Here is a 21,551-nt window from a genome sequence, read left to right on the forward strand (position 1 = left end):
TCTGGGTATTTGTGCAGTCCTTGTGGGTCTCCCCACCGTGCGTCGGAGAGCACGTTAAGCCGTCGGTCCCGGTTGTTATCATGTACACCTGATAGCGATCGTTAGGTACTCATAGTAGGGAATATATCCGCCAACCCGCATTGGAGCAGCATGGTGGATTAAGCTCTGATCCTTCTCCTACATGGGGAAAGAGGCCAATACCAACTAGTGGGATATTACAGACTGAGGCGTATACATTCACAATAAAACATCAAAATTATAATTTTTTTAGGTCCGTATTAGAATATTTATATATACATATATACTAATAAAAAATAATAAATAAATACTTGTGTCTTGAAACTTAGCTTAAAATATAAACACGTAACATTTTTATAAAAAGCTTTGCGACAAATGTTTCAATGAAAAAGTTATTTAATCCCTTACGATTCGTTCACATTTCATGATAATTCATAATTTTAATTATAAGTTACATTGCTACAGACAAACCGATAGATAACATCAATATGCTTCTAACATTCTTTTTGTACCTCACTCATGTTTCAACTCAAGTTGTTTACTAATAATTAATTTGTAAAGATACATGAATTATTATTACTAAAAAATAAATGCATCTCAATTAATGTTTTTACAATACAAGATGTTGAAGTATTTAAATCCGGCATTTTAAAAATAAAATTTCTAGTACAAATCATTTCCTCGTGGAATAGTGACAGGAATGCACCGGTATTCCTATTTGAACTGCAATTCCGATTGTCTGAGCGAAAAATAAAATGGTATAAGCGTTTGCAATCGAAACAAATTAAATATGGAAAGTAAACATAATTTTTAACCAAATACCTTGTAGAGTCGATTACGAGTAAAAATGTGAAATAGTCTTATACCCTAATTTATCACGTATAAAATTATAGTTAATTAATTTAATGAATTTTACTATATTTAATTTTAATTGTACGAGTATATTTAATTATTTATTTATTTTTAATTTGGAAGCAATATCGTAACTTAATATTTTATTATAAGTAATTATAAGTAGAATTGCTTATGAAATTTTCTGACTATGGCACAATCGAGCCATTGATTGATAAAGAGGAGCTTTTTTCTAATGTTAAATATGATTATGTGCATATATATATATATATGTAACTCTATGTATGCTCTATGGCCGAAACTTAATTCAAACTTCTTTTAAATAGACTTAGAAACAATGCTTCTTACGATTTCATTTCGAGTTCCGACCTGAGCAATCTCAAAATCTTTCTCTTAGATGCTTATAAGACCCAATTAGGTATATTTTAATAGATAAGATACAGTTATAATATCGTGTAAACAAAAAAAAAAAATTGAAATTAGCTCATTTTTTAGCTGCAATAATGGAGGTAACTAATTATGTAAGTTAAAGCGTACTCAATAATGACGAATATTTATTTCTTTAAAATAGAATTAGTATGTAAAGAAATATTTAAAACACTATTTTTTGCTAATAATGTCAATAAGATTTTTAAATAATTGTGTTTGCTCGCAAACGAAAAAAACCGACTTCAGTTACATCAACAAGTAATACAACGTAAGTAGAGAAAAAAATTAAAAAACTCACTAGTCGTCACTACGATTTCCGGACGGGATACGATTACGATTACGATCACGGGATTCCATCAACAAATCCTAGTTTCCAATCATCAATTGCTCTTTTCCAACAAAAAAAAGAATTATAAAAATCGGTTCATAAACGACAAGTTATCCCCGAACATACATAAAAAAATCCTCCTCCTTTTATGAAGTCGGTTAAAAATATATTTATTTTGTTGTTTGTTGAGTTTGAAAAAAAATACAGCATTAAGAACACAAAGTACAACCGAAAGTAATCTTTTATAAGTATAAGAAAATCCCCCCCATTTTTTTATGTCACTTACCCCCTAATTAACTATACCTACATATTATATATATATATATATATATATATATATATATATATATATTAGGTTATTATATACTATATAATAACCTAAACCCCCTTAATTAATGAAAATTTAAATAGAAAACTGTACAATGGAAGTAGGATTTCTAACCTACATTTCGAAAAACATTACTTAAATTTGTTACCTTAAAGCATAGTTGTTGTGTAAAAGATTTTCACAGGTGCTATAGTTCGTGAAAATTCCATGTAAAAGGTGAAATATTGGCAATCAAGATAGCAGATTATGATTTTTAACATATTATAACAGAAAAGTGCGAAACATCACAGGAAACGCAAATTTTTAAAATACTTATCTGAAAACGTCGATATAACAAGTTTTTTTTTTATATGCCACTAAAATTTTTAACTTAATTATTTCCTGCAAGTGGGATTAAAAGCCTTTTATTTTTCTAATAACATTTGTGAAAAGTGTTTGTCTATCACAGTAGTAAAAAGGTAATAGATTCATATTCTAAGGGTTGCGGAGAAGACACTTTGTGAATAATCCAAATTCCTTTAAAACTCAGCTTTTAAAACAGTTTTATATAAAACTAAAGTAAGATATTAAATAACATTTATAATTTGTTATTGTATATATTTTTTTATTGTATTTTGTATATATCTTATTTTTTTTGAATAAATTTTTAGTCGTTAAGTCTCTGCAATAGTTGTAATATCCCAAATAAATATACTTTTCTTTCATTTCTTTCTTTCTTTCAAATATCAAACCATCTACTGAATGTAACTACTAGTAAAAATCATTCGGTTTATATCAAAGGCACGGAAGCTATGTAGGTTCTAATACATCATTAGGTACATCTCATCGGATGCGCGGGATGCGAGCATGCGCGCAGCTATCGATCCCGCGAGATGAGGCACTCGGCTCCGTGTTTGTCTATGAACGCACCGAAGACATCACCGTAGCTTGTTATGACATTCGTACTGACTATTGTATTAAATACTTTAACAATAATTATTACTAACTAGCTGCCCGGGCATTGTGCTGTCATAAGTTAGTAGTAAATTTTTGTTTCAAGATTAAAACCTTCTTTGGGACTTAAGGAACATACAAAAAAAAAAATAGCCAAATTGGTCGAGTCATTCTCGAGTTACGAGTAAACGCTTAAGCAACATTCATTTTTATTTATACTTTAACGTTGTTGATTACATTCCGCTAAAGTGATAATTGTATTTAAACATTATACGCTTTAATAAAGAAGTTATAAATACGAAAATACTCGTCCGTCATAATATAAAAAAATCTTTACCATAAAATAATAATAAAAAGGACTATATACCTACATGTTTTTATATTATTTTCTTGTAAATCAATATTTATTTTTCTTCTTCCATTATTTTAGTAAACTAACGAGTTTAAGTAAACTTTGGACATTTAGCGTCTTCAGTGCGACAAGCCAGTACTGCGGTCACCAACCCGCCTGCCCAGCGTGGTGACTATGGGCAAAACACATGAGTTCACGTTATTTTTGGCGTGAACTTGTGGAGGCCTATGTCCAGCAGTGGACTGTATAGGCTGTAATGATGATGGACATTTGTTAAGCTTTTATTTAATAATGAAAACCCAAACTTTTCAAAAACTTGTTATAATTTTAACAGGCCGCTTGCAGTTCATTGCAAATAAAATAAATAAAAAAGGTATTGCATATTTCATACATGGCTGAAGTGTAACTTCTGAAAAGTAGCCCACGAGAATTTTTGTTTTCACCGAGAATATTAAATCTATACAAATAAATAAAATTGAAGTGTCTGTTTGTAATATTAAAATAACCGCTTTTTACTGGATGCATATGGATGTATACACGGTACATATACCAAAACATTTTTTTTACAATTTTTGTCTGTCTCTCTGTTTGTTCCGGCTAATCTCTGAAACGGGTAGACCGATTCTAACGGGCTTTCACTGGCAGATAGCTGATGTAACAAGAAGTAGCCTAGGCTACTTGTATTTCAGAAATTTATTTATTTTATCACTCTGTGAACTGAACAAAAACTTTTATTACATCCCACGCAGACGAAGTTGAGAGCACATCTAGTCTACTATAAATCTCTCCTACATATTTGTGTTTGTTTTTTTGTTGTGACGTATTTTCATTTCATCGAGTTTCAATTCACAACTATTCTAAAGTTGAACTTCAGGAAAACCTTTAATAGGTCTAAACAATGTGTTCATTTACACACAATCTATGTTCAAGTACGAACGTACTACTTACTATAGTATCGCTAGTGTCATCCGTTGTCATTCAATTGTTCAGTTCTTTAACTCAAGGAATCTATTAAGCCTTATTAGTATCGATAATCGATAGAATTCATTAAATCTAATCTATAACCAAAAAATGAAAGCTCGACACGACGATTCGTTAACATATATTTGGGAATAAAATTAGTCAGTATTTAGCACAGTAGGTACTAGAGCTACTGTTATTTGAATAAGAAAAAATCGGTAAAGTGCGAGTCGGAATCACGCACGAAGGGTTCCGTACCATTGACTAAATTAACAATAGATCTGCATTGTGACTTAGATATACGAAACGTAACTGGCTATGAGATAAAGAGAGAAAGAAAATGCGTGCTCGCACCTCTCTTGGTCTGTTCACTTCGCCCAATCACACTTTTCGTAACGCTCTCGTCACGCATTCACCTGCTTACTCCCCAAGTCAAGCGTGTGTAAAGAAGCTTTACTTAAAAATGTACATTTAAAATAATGGAAAGTTTCTACTCTTCGACGTATAGAAGGTTTCCACGGTAAGCGCCGGCTGGCGCACGTTACCAGTGAACTTGAGTGCGGTCGCGTGCCGCGCAATCAACGCTTGACCGTAAATTCCTGTCGCGATGTGTTACAAGGGCTTGCGTTCGTTTGTGTAGGAATCAACAAGTCGCTTCGTTTAAAAATTAATATACTTTCGTGCCTTCTGTTTGTATGGTTACGTAATACACGGATATGTGGCAATAGCTTCGAAGCTTTTGTTAAAAGTATCATCGTCAGTTAACGCTTACATAAAAATAAATGTTCGTACGTGAAAAAATATTAAGAAAAACAAAAAATTTCGTTGCTGTTGATAAGTATTCCTCGTAAGTTTTCTGATATAAAAAAAAAAATTATCGAAGAAATTTACATATAAAAAAATATATATTTCAAAGTATTTTTGACATAATAATCATGTATTTATATCGAAAAGCAAAATCCCATAATTATTTAGTTATACGCGTATTTGATTCGCGATGATTCAGTGATAAAGGAATTTTCCTCAAAACATTATTTAATTTGCATCGTTTTCGCCGAAATTCAATATATTAAAACTTCTGCTATGTGATAAACAAAACATTGCTATTTGGTATGACCAACACCGTCATCGCGTCAGGCCTCGGCGCATTAACAAAAAACAGATGATAGATCCTGAGCGTAAACAATGAGACTTCATAGACTTCATCCCTAAATCTAAACTAAATTAAAATTTAGTATTTATATATTATTAAATTCTTTATTTCTTTTTTAATTATTAAAAACATCCGATAAAAACGACCACGATCTTAACTAAATAAATACCTACTTAAAAATTACAAGTGCTATTTTATACTCCCAATGTGTGTTTATTCAGCCTGTAACATCCCATGTTGGGCATAAGCATCTTTCTCAATGTAGGATAAGGATTGGAGCTTAATCCACCACGCTGCTCCACTGCGGGTTGGTGGATATCTTCCCTATTATGAGTAAAGATAGTTATCAGTTATTTATGATAATGACCGGGACCACGGATTAACGTGGTCTCCGTGGACAGACCCACGACCACAGACATCCAAACCGGAAAGGAATATTTGCACAAATACAAATATCCTTCCGTAGCGGGAATCGAACCCGCAAACCGCCGGTGTTTTAGGTAACTACTCGCACCCCCTACACCAGAGCTAATTTTAAGTAACTAAAAATGACGTAGTAGTAACCTATACCTGAGACGAATGCATTGCGTACTCGTAAACGGCCCTAGCTTAATATTATTTTATATACTTTTTTTTTTAATTTTTTATATTTTTTCATTCATTACATTTTGTATCAACGATCGAAACCTATTTTACCATATAGCCAACTCAGCGAAATTCGTGACGCCATATTTTTCTCATAAATAAACCCTACTTGCCCTGACAATAACGAACACAGAAAAAAAAGACAGGATTATCTAATTTAGTGCAATAATTCGAAAGTTATGAGTGTACACATACATTTCTGCAATTCAATTTTATTTATGAGATTACTTTGTTTAGTATATTATTGAAACTAAAGCGTGACAAATTGATTGATACCAAATACCAGTCGTTCACAAAATTAATCTTGAAAATGTTCATTAACCTCGATCATCTTCATCAGTCACCGCCACAAGTATTGTATGACAATGCTGATTTTTTATACGCTTCTCAAAAAGCATCGGAGACTATGTTTACTCGACTCTTTCCGCTCTCATACATCTCGCACTTTCATTCCTATTACTGTATCTTTCTTACATACTTTCACAGGATCCTTGACCACAATGTTAATTATATTGTTGTTAATGAAACCAAAGTAATCAAAGTACATTGTTTCAGTGTGCAACTTCATTGTACACGAGCGGTGCGTGGGGTATGTGGTGACGCCGTGCTGCGGGGTGGCGCCGAGCCTCATCAAGGTACTTGACAAACTATGTTATTATTTTGTTAAAATTTTCTCTTAATTATACGAGTATGAATATACAACTCTTCACTTATATACTTATTTTACTACATTGTAATTAAATTGTTATGTACTTTATTGCTGTTGGATATCCATATATCTTTTATGTATCAGTATTTGATTCATTTTGTTAATTTAATGTTATTTTTAACGCAGAACCCAGTAGCTCACTGCTGGTCAGAGCCAACACACCACAAACGAAAGTTTTGTACGGTGTGTCGAAAGAGGCTCGATGAACTGCCAGCTTTACATTGTATGAGTGAGTATCACGCCTTGAAAGGATATTGATTTCAACTCCTAATAAATTATCTAAGAATTATAATTGTTAAGTTATTTACTCACTGTGAAGACTACTAACATGTTTTACATGAATTATCGAAGTAAATTATATTTTATCTTAACAGGTTAAAAGAAGACAACAGCAAAGACGTAATTTTTAACAATATACGTACTGTGGCTAGTGTACCCTATATATTATGCTACAGTAGCAGCCTAATCCTTATAATTAGACAAATGTTACTTATTTAGTAAATGCGCTAAAAGTGTGATAGTGGTTATTAACAGCACACAAGCTACAGAGGATAGTGCTAGATTTTTTTTTGTTGTCTATAAATTTATCCGTATTAAACAATTTGAAATTTTAACGTGTAGTATGCGAGTACTACGTCCACGGAGAGTGCGTGGACTTCGCAGCGGCGGACTGCAAGGAGAATGCGACGTACTGCGCGGGCAGCGAGCCGCGCCATGTGCACCACTGGCGTGAGGGCAACCTGCCCGCAAACTCCAAGTGCATCGCCTGCCGCCGCACTTGCTGGTCCACGGAGTGCCTCACCGGCTACCGCTGCGAGTGGTGCGGCAGTACGGTCAGTATCGTCGCCGGATTTTTTTTTTGGTGATGAGCAAGCTTACGGTCCACCTGATGGTAAGCGATTACCGTAGCCTATTGATGCCTTTTTTTTACGCTGGAAAATGCATTTACGCATTGACCCTGTCACGCGCAGGCGACGGGAGTGTGAGGCTCCCGGCGGAAGGTGCAATGCCAGACTACTCACTAAAAACCAGCGGTGCCCTCGTCGTCGTTGGTGGTCTCCTACCCAGGAGCTCTGGCTATCTTACTCATCACAGGAACACAAAACTTCGTTATTGAACGGCCCATTTCCTGCTGTGCCTTACCTCAATTTTGGAACTTCAATATTATATGTATAACTAAAATGAAAAACGAAACTCACCGTGATTTAGTTCTTGAGATTAATAAAAGCAATCATCAGTGCCACGCCGGCTGCCGTGCACTGATACCAGAAGAATGCAACTTCGGCGCTCTACAGCCGATCTTTCTGCCGCCGTCTGCGGTGTCGATCCCGCGGACGGAGGTGCCGATGGAGGCGATCATCGGCGTGCACGTGCGCCCGCCTCCATCCCAGCGGGACTTCGGATGCCGTAAGTGTCGAATCCACAGCGTGAGGCGGGCGGCCCCGGCCCCGCACATGTGCCCGCGTGAGGCGGCACACGTGTGGGGCCGCGCGGCGAGCGGAGTGTGAGCGGTGTGTTTGGGGCAGCGCGGCGGCGCGGCGGCTGGGCGCCGGCGCGGCTCGTGACGCTGGCGCGCCGCCTGCTGCCGGCCGCCTGCAGCCCGCACGGAGGCGCGTCCCCGCCCTACTCCCGAGGTGACCACGCTTCGTCATCGTGCTTGCGCTGTTCCGAACGAGGACCTAGCAAAACTATAAACTTAAAACGGACGCCATCAATTATCAAAAGCAATCTTTTGAAATTGTCAAATATTTTTCTAGGTTTTGGTTCATTTGGGGATTTAGCCGGAAGCTTTCTTCGAGCTTTTTCACTAAAGTTTTTTTAATGCTTATTGTTTTTTTTTTCCTAATGAAGATGATTCTTTTCTCAAACATAAACAATAGATTAGTTCCTAAAATATTGAATTAGATCAAAAGAATCATCTCAGCGTTGTGAACGATACTTGTTTTACCGCTTTCCTAATTACACACACATCTAGTGATAACTTCAACCATTCTTTTCTGAAAGCCCACTGACCGAAACTGTAACATAAGCTTGGTTAAACCTTTATTTAACGCTGTCTAAATCTCTAACGATTTACTCTTCAAGCTAGTCAACTGGAAATTTATGCACAGTTCTGTTAACTAGAACTCTGAAGGAGTCTTCGTCTCAAGGTCGCAGTTATTTTGCATTCTTCAAACATTCGAACGGTCACGACTCTTTCAATCTCGGGGCACCAGCACGATCATCCTTTAAGCATATCCAACCACTAGTTACTAGACTTTATAGTCTTCAGTTAGCTTCATCTGCCCAATTTCCCCATGTCTCCGGATCGCCTCCTCAAGGATACTCATGATGCAGTATTCCAACGGTCCAAGGTAAAGATGCACAGACACGGTGTTGCTCTAAATGTTTGTTTGGGTGGTACCATCACATACTTGATGGCCACATTATAAATATAAACTTCTCCTTGTCTGTACGCACTAGCATTGCTTGTAGAAAGAAAAGTCGATGTCGGGAAAAAAAATAAGTCAGTCGTTTCAACAGATCAGCGTATTGTATAAGCTTGAAACGAATAAATGTTTCTTCTTTTTTTATCTAAACACCTGCTGTAACACCTGCTTTGTTACCACCTGCTAGATTTTTATACTATGTTCAAAATGTTTTTGCCAGTGCGTATGGACTTGGAATCTTTCGAAAAATGTTTCGCAAAATGTGTCGTTGTTATAATTCCGCCAAAAAAAGTGTCTTAGATGAAATGCTAGTAGAATATGTGTTCAAGGTGTGATTTAGTTATAATAATTCATATAATAACACGCCACACTAAATAATGTGATTAAATATTTAATAACGATATCATAATAAAATATTAAAACTAAATATATAATTAAAATGTATTCGAATGTAAATGTATGTTTTTATTTATTTATAATTATTTCTGTATTGTATCCAAAGTATTTATTTTATGGTATAAAATGGATTAGTTTTTTATGAGCATAAACGACCAATCCATTAGATGACTATCATTTGAGATATGCCATAAGAAATAAGCACAACGAAAATGTTAAACACACGTCTTGCATGCTTAAGATTGATAAATTGTTTCTGATATACGTTCAAAGAGCTAAAGAGAAATTTTCTGATAAAAGAAAAAAAAAACATAACCAGGAAACAAAAAGTCTCTTTAAAAATTTGAATTATTCAAAATTAATAATTACGTATATCATTTTTTTGTGTCTTATTACTACCATGAAAATTAATACAACAATTGGTCGCTGAGGTCGTTTTAAGTATAGCAAGGGCGTAGGGGCAAAAGCGATACGGGATTTCCCATTGTGCAGCTCGAAGCGTGAGTGAGGAGTTCAGCTCAGGCTGCGAGGGCCGCTCGGGCTCCGGTGGCGGTTCCACCGGCGCCCCCGCCGATCAAGACCACCGCCCCGACCACAAACAACACCGCGATCGCACTCCAGATGATAGAGATGAAGGTAACCCACTATTGTCTTTATTCTATAGGTTAAATAAGCTTCAGCCTGTAATATCCCACTGCTGGGCATAGGCCTCTTTACCCATCTAGGAGATGGATCGGAGTTTAATCCACCACACTGCTCCAATGCGGGTTGGCGGATATATTCTATTACTATGATTAACGATCGCTATTGAGTGTACATGATAACAACCGAAACCGACGGCTTAACGTGCTCTCCGAAGTGCGATGGGGAGCCCTACAAGTACTGCACAATCACCCAGACCACGGCAATCAACTGTATCGCCAATACAAATGTTAGTCATGTGTGGGGATCGAACCCTTAACCACCAGCGCAACAGCCACAAACCAGTCCGTTGCGCTAACGCGTGTCATTCAGTCAGTAGTGATATTATTGATGACATCAAATATGCAAGTATCAGATGTTATAGTGTTCATGTTATCATCAATTTCTATTCAAATAACGAGCACGCCAATATCGTCAAGTATTTTTTTATCTAAATTTGAAAATAAATTGTAAATGTCCTACCATTAGGTACTTGACAGTAAAATGTATCTTAATTTTTATCTTCAATACCAACTATCTCCAACTGGTCGACCCAAAAAAATTTAAGTCCCAACGAGTATAACCAACATGAAAATTTTCCGAATTCAAAGTATTGAAGAGCATCGGTTTGGTTCCTATGGAACTTGCCGCGATTAATATTTTAAAGCACGACATTTCTCGTCGCTGCGGAGTGACTGACTCGTGTCACCCGCGAGCATGGTGCAGTTAAATCCCGTAGAGTCCGAAGTGTTCGTAATGACAGTGAAAGCTTACAAACTTATATTGAGCATCGTTTTGAATGCAGAGGTAGTAAAGGTGTACGACGGCGAGGCGGCCTGGTCCCGCCGCCTGTATCGGCCCGTGGTTGTGGGGCGCAACTTCAGTGAGCGCGAACTAGTGGCGGCCGCATTGCGAGCCTTCCACGTGGCGCGCGAGCCCGAACAGTTCGAGCTAACTGACGCGCTGGCCGGCGACGAACCGCCACTGCGGGACCCGACACCGCTGGCGCGCGTCACACGCCTGCCCAATAAGAGACCCGCACTCTTCCTACGCTTCAAGTAAGCTCATTCAGCTAAACGCTCATCTATTGTCCTCTCTGACATTGGTTAGAGTTGTGGTACTTAGAAATTATTCGTAGTTCATAACTTTATATGTGATTATAGTTTTATACTTTTTTTGATTAGTCCGTCAAAGCAAGACAGTGTGCAGTGTCCTTGTTTTATGCTCCGGATGTCGTCGATCAAATTCCCGCTTCGAATCTGGGTGTAATATATGTAAAATTATGGAAAAAATATAGTTTTATTAGTTGATTGTGTGTAACCTGTATGTTAAAGATATTTATATACAATTACTTATCCCAAATAGTATTTGAAATAGTACTTATCCGGCAGCAAAAATCATTTCACGTGCTACTAAAGATCAGATATTGTATATGAGCGCATGCGGCGGCAGGGAGCCGGAGACGGGCGGCGGCGAGGTGCGCGTGTACCCGGGGCGCGTGGCGGGCGCGGGCGACTCCTTCGTGACCGTGCCGTGCGCCGGCGACCACACCGTGGCCGACCTCATGGCGGCCGCCCTCGAGCGCTTCGGCCTCGACCCCGCGCACGCCACGCTCGACTACCGCTGCTCCGAGATACTGCTCGACCGCGGAGGTGAGCCCGCTCTGTGACCTCGCCAATAAACGTACATAATGACTATCATCTGTTCGAAACTTTTACCTCTCCTTCGGAGTGATCTTTTTTAGACAAATAGGTTGACAAACAAGCGGCTTAGCTTTTGGTAAGCGACCGTACCTACATTGCAGCACCAGTGGTAGCGCAAGCGCGTTAAAGAACCAACTCCCGACCCTCCCCCGAAGCTCCGGCCATCTTACTCACCGCAAGAGCGAGACGCTAGTTGAAAGCAGTGTTATCTAGTTAGGATGTATGGATTAACTGAGGTAGGGCACAGCAGGAATTTACTTCTCAAAAGATGGAGCAGCCCGACTGGGGTAGTACCTCGACCTTACAGAAGATCACAGCAAAATAATACTGTTTTCAAGCAGTATTGTGTTCCTGTTGGTGAGTAAGGTGACCAGAGCTCCTGGGGGATTGGGGATTGGGTCGGCAACGCGCTTGTGATGCTTCTGGTGTTGCAGGCGTCTATAAGCTACGGTAATCGCTTACCATCAGGTGAGCCGTACGCTTGTTTGTTGACCTAGTGACATAAAAAAAAAAAGGAGTAGAGACAGGCTACAGCGGCCGCCCCCCGCAGTGTCGGAGCGCGTGCTGCAGGAGCAGGAGCGGCCGTGGCGCATCCTGGTGCGGCTGGCGCGCGAGTCCGTGCGGCGCATGGAGCTGGCGCGCTTCTACCTGCAGCCGCGCCGCGACCCGCACGGGCCCACGCTGGCACTGTTCGTGGCCTCGCTGCCGCCCGGCCTCTCCGAGCGCAACTACGAGAACATCCTGGTCGAGTTCCTGGGCGCCGGTCGGTACTGCGCTTCGGCCGCTTTTTCTTACTTGCTGCCCTTCTCATGGCCTCTTTCTACGTGTCCTCAACTGTAGGTTTAGCAGATACATCCCATACTATGAGTGACGATCTCATCAGATGTCTATGGTAACAGCTGGGACCACCAGCTTTACGACCACGTTTTGGTAATATAATACCAGTTTCATATATGTAACAATTACTCAAACTATAACATAAGATCCTTCATTGATCTATCTCCTACATGAGTAGGTAAAGAGGCCTATGCCCAGCAGTGGGATAGTACAGGCTGAAACGTATAACATAAGACGTAATTAAATTCTTCAAATATAATTAATTCACTTACAAAATAAAAAAAAAAAATACTTGAAAGTTAATTACTTCACACAAGAACTGATTAAAACATAAAATAAAATGTTTTTCTTAAACAAATCATGAAATCCAACAGAGAACAAGTTCACATCAATCGGCCCGATCTACTATGAGTATGGATCCATGGTGATCACATATGAGGACGCTAGCAAGGCAGTGCGCGCCCTCTACGCACTCCGAGAGGCCAAATATGAAGATAAGCATTTATTAGGTAAGGAACAAAGATTTAGATCATAACACTAACTTCATTTCGACAGTAATTGAAGAGAAAATAGAACTACTATACAATAGAACTATGATAATATAACCAAAATATGTGCCAAAACCATGAGAAAACTGCGAGCTGCTGAGCGATCAAAATCAAAAATTACTTTTTTAACGAAGGAAGCACTTGCATCGTCATTTACTAAAGAAGCTATGGAAGTTAAGCTATAGGATGTAGATTCTGAAGAAAAGAATCGGCAAGAAACTCTTCAAATGCGCAGAAACAAAATAAACTTTAACAGAACTAATTGCTTTTCTGTAGTGTTGCTGTTACCCAGCATTGAACCATCGATGGTGCCATCCGGCGTGAAGCCGCTGCTGGTATTCGTGAACGTCAAGTCTGGCGGCTGCCAGGGACTTGAACTTATTTCTTCCTTCCGCAAACTCCTCAACCCCTACCAGGTGTTCGATCTGGAGAACGGAGGACCATTACCTGGGTACGTCTTCTTAAAAAATTCAGATCTCCATTATTCTATACATCTAATTCGTATAAATTTGAGGACAGGATATGGCACTACAAAATAAAAACTCGTAGAAACATTTGAACACGATTTCTTCTATTTCTATATTCAAGACACGGTTCGTTTAGCTCACGGACCGTTAAATTTCGAACACGTCTATTTTCAATTTTATAAAACCAGTTGTAATATATATCCCACTGCTGGTAGGTTGTATGTGTTCCGCCACATCCCCAACTACAAGATCCTGGTGTGCGGCGGCGACGGCACCATCGGCTGGGTGCTGCAGTGCCTCGACAACGTGGGGCAGGACTCGCAGTGCTCCAACCCGCCCTGCGCCATCGTGCCTCTCGGCACCGGTAACACTTACTCTTTAGAAGATAATTATGAAGTCTATTTCATATTGTCTTTTAAATTTATCTTTCAATTAAAAAAAACTAATTAGATATGTTAAATCTATAAAATTTAATACGAACCATCATACATTTAAAATGCTTCCAACAATAAAACCATACACAAAAGAATATTTGACCTTAATAGCTGAAGTTCGAGAGACGCTTAGTAAAAAGCAAGGGCCTGTGTGGGGGTAGATAGACATTCATAGTCTCTAAGCAGATATAGAGCAGCCCCTACTAAGTTTATGTACGAGTGGTATGGTGGGCAGGTAACGACTTGGCGCGCGTACTACGCTGGGGCTCAGGCTATACTGGCTGCGAGGACCCGCTGTCACTGCTGCGTGACGTCATCGACGCGGAGGAGATCCGCCTCGACCGCTGGACCGTGGTCTTCCACCCTGAAGACAAGCAGGACGAGCCCAAGGAGCTATCTAAGCAACTACCTGGTAAACATTTTTTATATACGATTAGGACGAAAAATTGCGTACGGCCCTCACGATGGCAAGTGGTTACCGTAGCGTATAGTCGACTGCAACACCTGGATCATCGCGTTACCGACCTTTCGCAAAAGCTTTGGTCACCTTACTCACTACAGGAACACGTCACTACTTAAAAGCAGTATTTCTTAGCTGTGATCTTACTAAACTGATCCTACTAACATTGTACACAATAACAACTTCAGATACAGGTAAATTAATTAAAACTGGCACGTGGCCACACACTCAAATATTGCGTACCTATGTGTAGTGTTCGTGAATAAACGTGCTAAGTGACGTCACTTCACACGCAGACTGTTGAATGACGTTGCGAGCTTGACACATAGGGATTATGTTTTTTTGACTACCGTAGAAAAATATAACGTAGATTTTTCTGTTTACTACGTCAATTAACTATTTATTTGACCATTTCTTCATGCCAGCTTTAACTAACTGACTACACACACAGTTGTTTTATTTCTATACTAGCTGTGATCGCGACTTCGTCCGCGTGGAATTTAACAAAATAGTTATTGTTTAATTCGCAGTTATAAAAAAAAACTAAAATAAAAGTAGCCTATGTTACTTCTTATTACACCAGCTATCTGTCAGTGAAAGTCCCGTCAAAATCGGTCTAGTCATTTCAGAAATTAGCCGAAACAAACAGACAGACCAAAATTGTAAAAAATGTTATTTTGTTATATGTACCATACACATACATATGAATTTAGTAAAAAGCGGTTATTTTAGTATTACAGAAAGACACTCCAATTTTATTTATTTAAGTTGTGAAAATTTAGGTAAAAAATATTGTAAATGCGCAGTACGTAATAATGTTTTGGTTACACAGGCTCACAGAGCGAGGATAACTCCCAAATTCTCGTCATGAATAACTACTTCGGCATCGGCATCGATGCCGACCTTTGTCTTGACTTCCACAACGCTCGTGAAGAGAATCCTAATAAATTCAACAGCAGGTGGGTAACATTTCTTCGAAGTACAGAAAAACGCACTATTGTACTAATTGTATATACATATATTGTACTCTGTGGTACTAACCAAGTACTTCAAATATGTATAGAACTAGTTGACTCAGCTACTCTCCTTGCTCAGCTAGCTTGGTACCGGCATTGTTTATTTTTCTTGAATAAAGTGAATGTTTTTTTATTTAATTTTGTTTTATATAAGCCTTGTCATGACATGACATCATATTGAACATTTTTAGGTAACGTGACAATAACGAACAAAGATCCGATAACGAACAATTATCCAATTTAGTGCAGTACGTTTGAGAGTTACGCGTACCAACATTCCGGTCACCACTTCAATGTTAATCACTTAAATATAATACATAAACTAAAGTCTAGCTAGTAGTATAACTAGTTGTTTACTACTAATTATTATTGATAAATGATATATGTCCTCCAAAGGCTGCGCAACAAAGGCGTGTATGTCAAAATGGGCCTACGTAAGATGGTGGGGCGCAAGATGTGCAAAGATCTCCACAAGGCCGTTAAGCTCGAGGTGGACGGCAAGCCCGTCGACCTCCCAGCCGTTGAAGGCATCATCATATTGAATATTCTTAGGTAAAGTGACACCGCTTATGACAGCTACGCTAGTAAAGTAAGAATGTCGTTTTTATTTATTTTTAATGTAAATACACGTGAAGTCTTTACTTAAGAAGAATTCACATTTTTATGCAATATTATATTGTATTGTCTTTTCACCAAGTTACCTTTACATTATCATAGAACGTTTAAATTACATAAGATACGCAAAAGTTCACAGTAATTATTTTTGCCACATCATCACTTCAGTCTATCGCTGTCCACTGCTGGACATTGGCCTCCACATGTTCGCGCCAAAATGGCGTGAACTCATGTGTGTTGCCCGTAGTCACCACGCTGGGCAGGCGGGTTGGTGACCGCAGAGCTGGCTTTGTCACACTGAAGACGCCCCGTACCCTATACTCGTAATAGTGAAATCGATTATTATTAATAATGAAACATATTTATTTCTCAACTTTTAAACACTCAGCTTAAATTGAACGGTGGAGTGAAATCCCTATACTTCAATCCCTTCGCATCAGTCTTTCTTCACAAGTGTATGTGCAAAAGTATGAAACTTTTGCACATACACTTGTGAAGATTACTATATTAACCAATTCCCTTAAAGTTGGGGTTCTGGAGCAAATCCATGGGGTCCGGAGAAGGACGACCAGTTCAACAAGCCTAACCACTGGGACGGTATGCTGGAGGTGGTGGGCGTGACTGGCGTTGTTCATCTCGGACAGATCCAGTCTGGTCTGCGCGGCGCTATGCGGATAGCACAGGTACTGCGAACTTTCAGTATGTGTTAATCAGATATAACTGCGGTAGCAGGTATTAACTGTGAATTAATCAGGCTAAGTCAGTAAAAGGCTAAATGGTCTAGTTATTGTGCTGAAAAATTTATACAAAGGGTAGAGTAGAGTATAATATATAACTGATAAAGGATTTTTTGAGAAATATGTAGTAACTGAATCTGAGAAGTAAGTAGTAAAATGTAATGATACTTTTAGCCGAATACAGTAATCGTAAAAATTGCGCCTTTGACAAATATCGTTCTCAAACTTCGTTGATTTCATAATATGAACTTTTAATGAAAGTCTTAGCCTATGACATAATTTTTAGTAGAAACTACCCAGAAATTTAACAAAAAAATTAAACAAAAATGGCCAGTCTACCGTGTATCAATATTACCAAGAATGTGTCCCAAGGTGTTGGTCCGTGTGTTTCCAGGGCGGGCACATAAAGATCAACCTGCGCAGTGAGATCCCGGTGCAGGTGGACGGCGAGCCCTGGGTGGCGGCACCCAGCGAGGTGGTCGTGCTCAAGTCTGCGCTGAAGGTAATATATGCAATAATCCCATCTACTGCTTGATATAAGTCTTGAGGAGTAGCCATTTTGTTCATTTCGAATTTGGTATCATCCGCGTAACTATCATTTTTTAATCTTCCCTGCCCATTCGTTGCATCTTTGAAATATCAATCATTTTTGTCGAGATTTCCTCTTTAATACTTATATCATCTTCTGGTCCATTGGCTTTTATTGTGATGCTGATTATTTGTGGAAGACGTGTGTTTAATATTTTGGTTTGATTTTCGTGAAATGCAGAAGTATTGTTTCACGTTTTCTTCATTTTAAGCCATTAAACGTTGCACGTCATTTGTTTATCATGTTCATCACTTACCTACAGTTAACCAAAGTATACTTCAAAATATAATACTAAAAATATTTAAACTGCCAATTCAATGCATGTCGAAAAATGAGCAGTAATAGGTATAGACAAAAAAGAAAACGAATTAGAAAGTCTCAGTTTGATGTTTCATGCATGTGCAATACATTTGATTGGTGTTAAATGTTGGTTTCGCATTATTTTTGCTTTGATGTCCTGCCCAGCTAATTAGCAAACTGCACTATCCACGCTACGCCCGCGTATTCACTGCCCAGACAGCGCCGGCCCTACGACAACTAAATCACCCTTTTTCAACATCTTCTATAATGTTACTGTACCTTTAAGAAGCAATCCTGAACTTTTTCATATAAAAAGCTACTTAATACTTTTAACCTTCGTAATAAATTTGGAGGCTTCTAAATATATGAAAGTTCAGAATTGATCTTTGGAATGCAGCTTGATGACAGATACAATAACATTATCAAATAACCAAACAAAATATTTGGTACGCAACCGCGCATCGCACGCGGCATTTAGAGTTAGTATCACAGTTTGAAACTAGTTTCAAATACTTATGGTTTTTTAGCTAAAAAGTTGATTTCACACGACTCATGCAGGTTATAGCTAGTACTCTGCGAATGAATCGTCTTGTGTGATTTCACAAAGTCCCCTCGCCGGTCACAGCCCCGAGCCGGCGCTGCCCAACGAACTAACATTTGCTTTGATCGTTTGTGTATCGCCAACGTACTGGAATGTTCGTTCAGTGAAAACGCGGTCAACTCCCGGGACCAGTAATATATAAATAAATGTTATGTAAAATTTACATTTTTGGGTACCCGTCCATTCGAGTGTGAGATTTTACAAAGTTACGTTTCGGGCTAATCAGATATAGAATATTACGTCAGATATCAAATACCTACACAGACAAATAGTCCTTATATGTTAAACTGTAGATATATTATTGTAATACTAGCAAAAGGGTTTAGATAAATTAAAATAGTAAAAAATCATCCATTAATAAGAGGAAGCATGGAAACGCGAGAACGTAGAGCTTCAGGGTCGATCATTTTAGAACGGTAGTTCGAGTAGGGCAGGGTCGCAGTTGTAAAATCCTACACCGGGGGGACGGGAGAGTCGGGCCGAGGTGAGCGGGTGTGTGTGACCGGCAGGCGACGATGCTGAAGAAAACGAAGCGCGGGTCGGGCGCGGGCCCCGCGGCGGGCCCGTGACGCCGGCCCGGCTCAGTGGCGCGCTGCCCGCAGGCCACCATGCTGAAGAAGCGCGGCAAGGTGCGGCGGCGCAGCACGGAGCCGGCGCTGGCGCCCGTCGCCGTCCCCGGGGCCGCCGCCGGCCCCCCGGGCCCCCCGGCTCCCGCCGGCCCCGGGGCGCCCCCGGCCCCCCCGCCGCCGCCGCGCGCTCCTCCGGACTCCTGAATCTGGCTCAGCGAGCGTCTCATCTGACGCCCCGGGCTCAGGGCTGTCGGGGCGCTCGCGGGGTGGATTCCCACCAGTAGTTGTAGAACGTTCGATAATGTAATATCGTGAATATGTAAATAAATTATTACCAAAGAAATAATATATAACTATAATTGAAAAAAAAAAATAAATTTATAGTCATTAGACGTTGTTTCATTTCTAGTCGAATACGATTTGAGAATGTGTATAAAATAAAAATTTAAATATGTAACGATATCTTTTATTTAAACGCCTCTATTCCGAATACGTTGATCTCAAGCAAAATAAGATTTCTAGTATTATTAATATCTAAATTTTCGAATAAATTTAACGTTAAAAACAGAAAAAAACAATGTTTCCATTTATTGGAACGAAGTTCCTTACGGCAGGCTTGACAATTGGCTGGACGACCGAACTGAAAAAAAATGTGATACTAAAACTAAGAAAAATATATAACGGAAGTGACGTAATATCAGTCACACGACTGTATAATATGACGTTTGTAAAACTAAAACATTACTAGTAAACTTTTTTTAAATTATTTATGTAATTTTATACTGTCGACAAAAATAAATAAAGACATGTTTTTTTTTTATTTCACTTAATAATTTTGAATTATTATTATTATTATTATTTTGTTTGATTTATTTTATTTTACGATATTTGTTATTTTCTAAAATACTAAATTTCCTAAACACTTTTATGTACTTAATTTAAAACCAATCAAAAAAATTAAAAAAAAAATCAAGAACTAGAAAATATATAAGACAATTCAATATTTTTTTTTCAAATTGTGTTGCTGCTATACTATCCGAAGGAACTTCGTTCCTACCTGGTGTCCCATGACACCACATAATTTTTTTACAACAATTTATCTACTGTAAGACAAAGAAGATAGCCTAATAAAAAACTCTAGAAGGAATCTTTCTCACTTCAACAATTTTAATTTAATATACTAATACTAGCTGTGTCCGCAACTTCGTCCACGTGTAATTTAACAAAAAAGTTATTATTCAGTTCGCAGAGTTCTAAAATACATAAATTTCTAAAATAAAAGTAGCCTAAGTTACTCCTTATTACATCAGCTATCTGCTAGTGAAAGCCTATTTAAAATCGGTCTAGCCGTTTCAGAGATTAGCCGGAACAAACAGGCAGACAGACAGATAGACAAAAATTATAAAAAATGTTATTTTGGTATATGTACCATGTATACATCCATATGCATTTAGTAAAAAGCAGTTATTTTAATATCACAAACAGACACTTCAAATTTATTTATTTGTACCTATAGATATAATAACATTATCTATCGAAATAAAAATATGGAATAAATAATTTCAATGTGTTATAACAGTGTAATTTTAGACTTATGCAGATTTCCCATTCCTCTAAATTTATCCGAGACGATTTTATTTACAAATTTAATTTAAAAAATTTGCCCAATGGCGTTTTTTGTTTTTTGCCCATTAGCATACGTAGTAGTAGTAGTAGTAGTCTATTTCGATGACGGCGACCCAGGGAGTCATGACTAATTTCTCTGATGGGCTCTAATATGGCTCGCTAATCCACATTTAGTTTTAAATGTCCTAGAGCAAGTGCGGCAGTAAAGCTGAGGGTTTAGGTCTCTGTTTATTAACATGGCGTTTTGAATCAAGCGCTAGAAGTCGATTTTCTTCAAATGATTTTTTTTTTGCATACGTACTAGGGACGTGAAAAGTTACTCGATTTTTACAATAGCCAATACGTAAGAAAACCCAACCTCAGCCTGCAAAATAATGATATTTGTAATAAAAAAAAAAAGTACTAATCGATAGATTTTCAATAGCTCAATTCAACTTCGTTGTCCTTTAAAATTGCTCACCTTAAATTATTGAATTAAAAATCAATAGTCTGAAAAAAATTCATTTATCAATATAAAATTTTAAAAAATAATAATTGTTTAATTATAAATGTATTTAGAGATAAAAATTTCAAATTTTATAACAATAAAATTTCCATATGTCCCAAGTATAAAATAGGCGCATGCATTTTACCTATACGTAAAAACAAACATTAAATTCGAAATTGTTTTATTTTTACTTTCATCTAATAATATATTTATGCCTAGCCCGTTGGCGCAGTTTGTAGTGACCCTGCTTTCTGCTCCGAGGGTTGTGGGTTCGATTCCCACTCCGAGTCTGGATGTAATTTATATATTTATTTATACATGTATTATTTATAAGTATGTTTATCGAAAA

At 38.2% G+C, this 21,551-nt stretch overlaps 1 protein-coding gene across 1 annotated transcript in view; it reads left to right on the forward strand.

Moving 5' to 3' along the window:
• The window catches only part of LOC123657991 (diacylglycerol kinase theta), a 36,623-nt gene extending 17,330 nt beyond the window's left edge, over window positions 1-19,293 (forward strand). The window contains exons 2-19 of the mRNA XM_045593470.1: window positions 6,554-6,633; window positions 6,834-6,936; window positions 7,329-7,540; window positions 7,946-8,114; window positions 8,234-8,341; window positions 10,025-10,168; window positions 11,019-11,271; window positions 11,666-11,865; window positions 12,467-12,679; window positions 13,128-13,262; window positions 13,578-13,752; window positions 13,984-14,132; window positions 14,438-14,614; window positions 15,495-15,621; window positions 16,075-16,230; window positions 16,820-16,976; window positions 17,425-17,532; window positions 19,123-19,293. Of these exons, the coding sequence (XP_045449426.1) occupies window positions 6,554-6,633; window positions 6,834-6,936; window positions 7,329-7,540; window positions 7,946-8,114; window positions 8,234-8,341; window positions 10,025-10,168; window positions 11,019-11,271; window positions 11,666-11,865; window positions 12,467-12,679; window positions 13,128-13,262; window positions 13,578-13,752; window positions 13,984-14,132; window positions 14,438-14,614; window positions 15,495-15,621; window positions 16,075-16,230; window positions 16,820-16,976; window positions 17,425-17,532; window positions 19,123-19,293 (2,837 nt within the window). The remainder of the gene's footprint in view (window positions 1-6,553; window positions 6,634-6,833; window positions 6,937-7,328; window positions 7,541-7,945; window positions 8,115-8,233; window positions 8,342-10,024; window positions 10,169-11,018; window positions 11,272-11,665; window positions 11,866-12,466; window positions 12,680-13,127; window positions 13,263-13,577; window positions 13,753-13,983; window positions 14,133-14,437; window positions 14,615-15,494; window positions 15,622-16,074; window positions 16,231-16,819; window positions 16,977-17,424; window positions 17,533-19,122) is intronic.
• Window positions 19,294-21,551: the final 2,258 nt, after the last annotated feature.

The sequence above is a fragment of the Melitaea cinxia genome, chromosome 11 (genome assembly GCF_905220565.1).
Source record: "Melitaea cinxia chromosome 11, ilMelCinx1.1, whole genome shotgun sequence".
NCBI lineage: Eukaryota > Metazoa > Arthropoda > Insecta > Lepidoptera > Nymphalidae > Melitaea > Melitaea cinxia.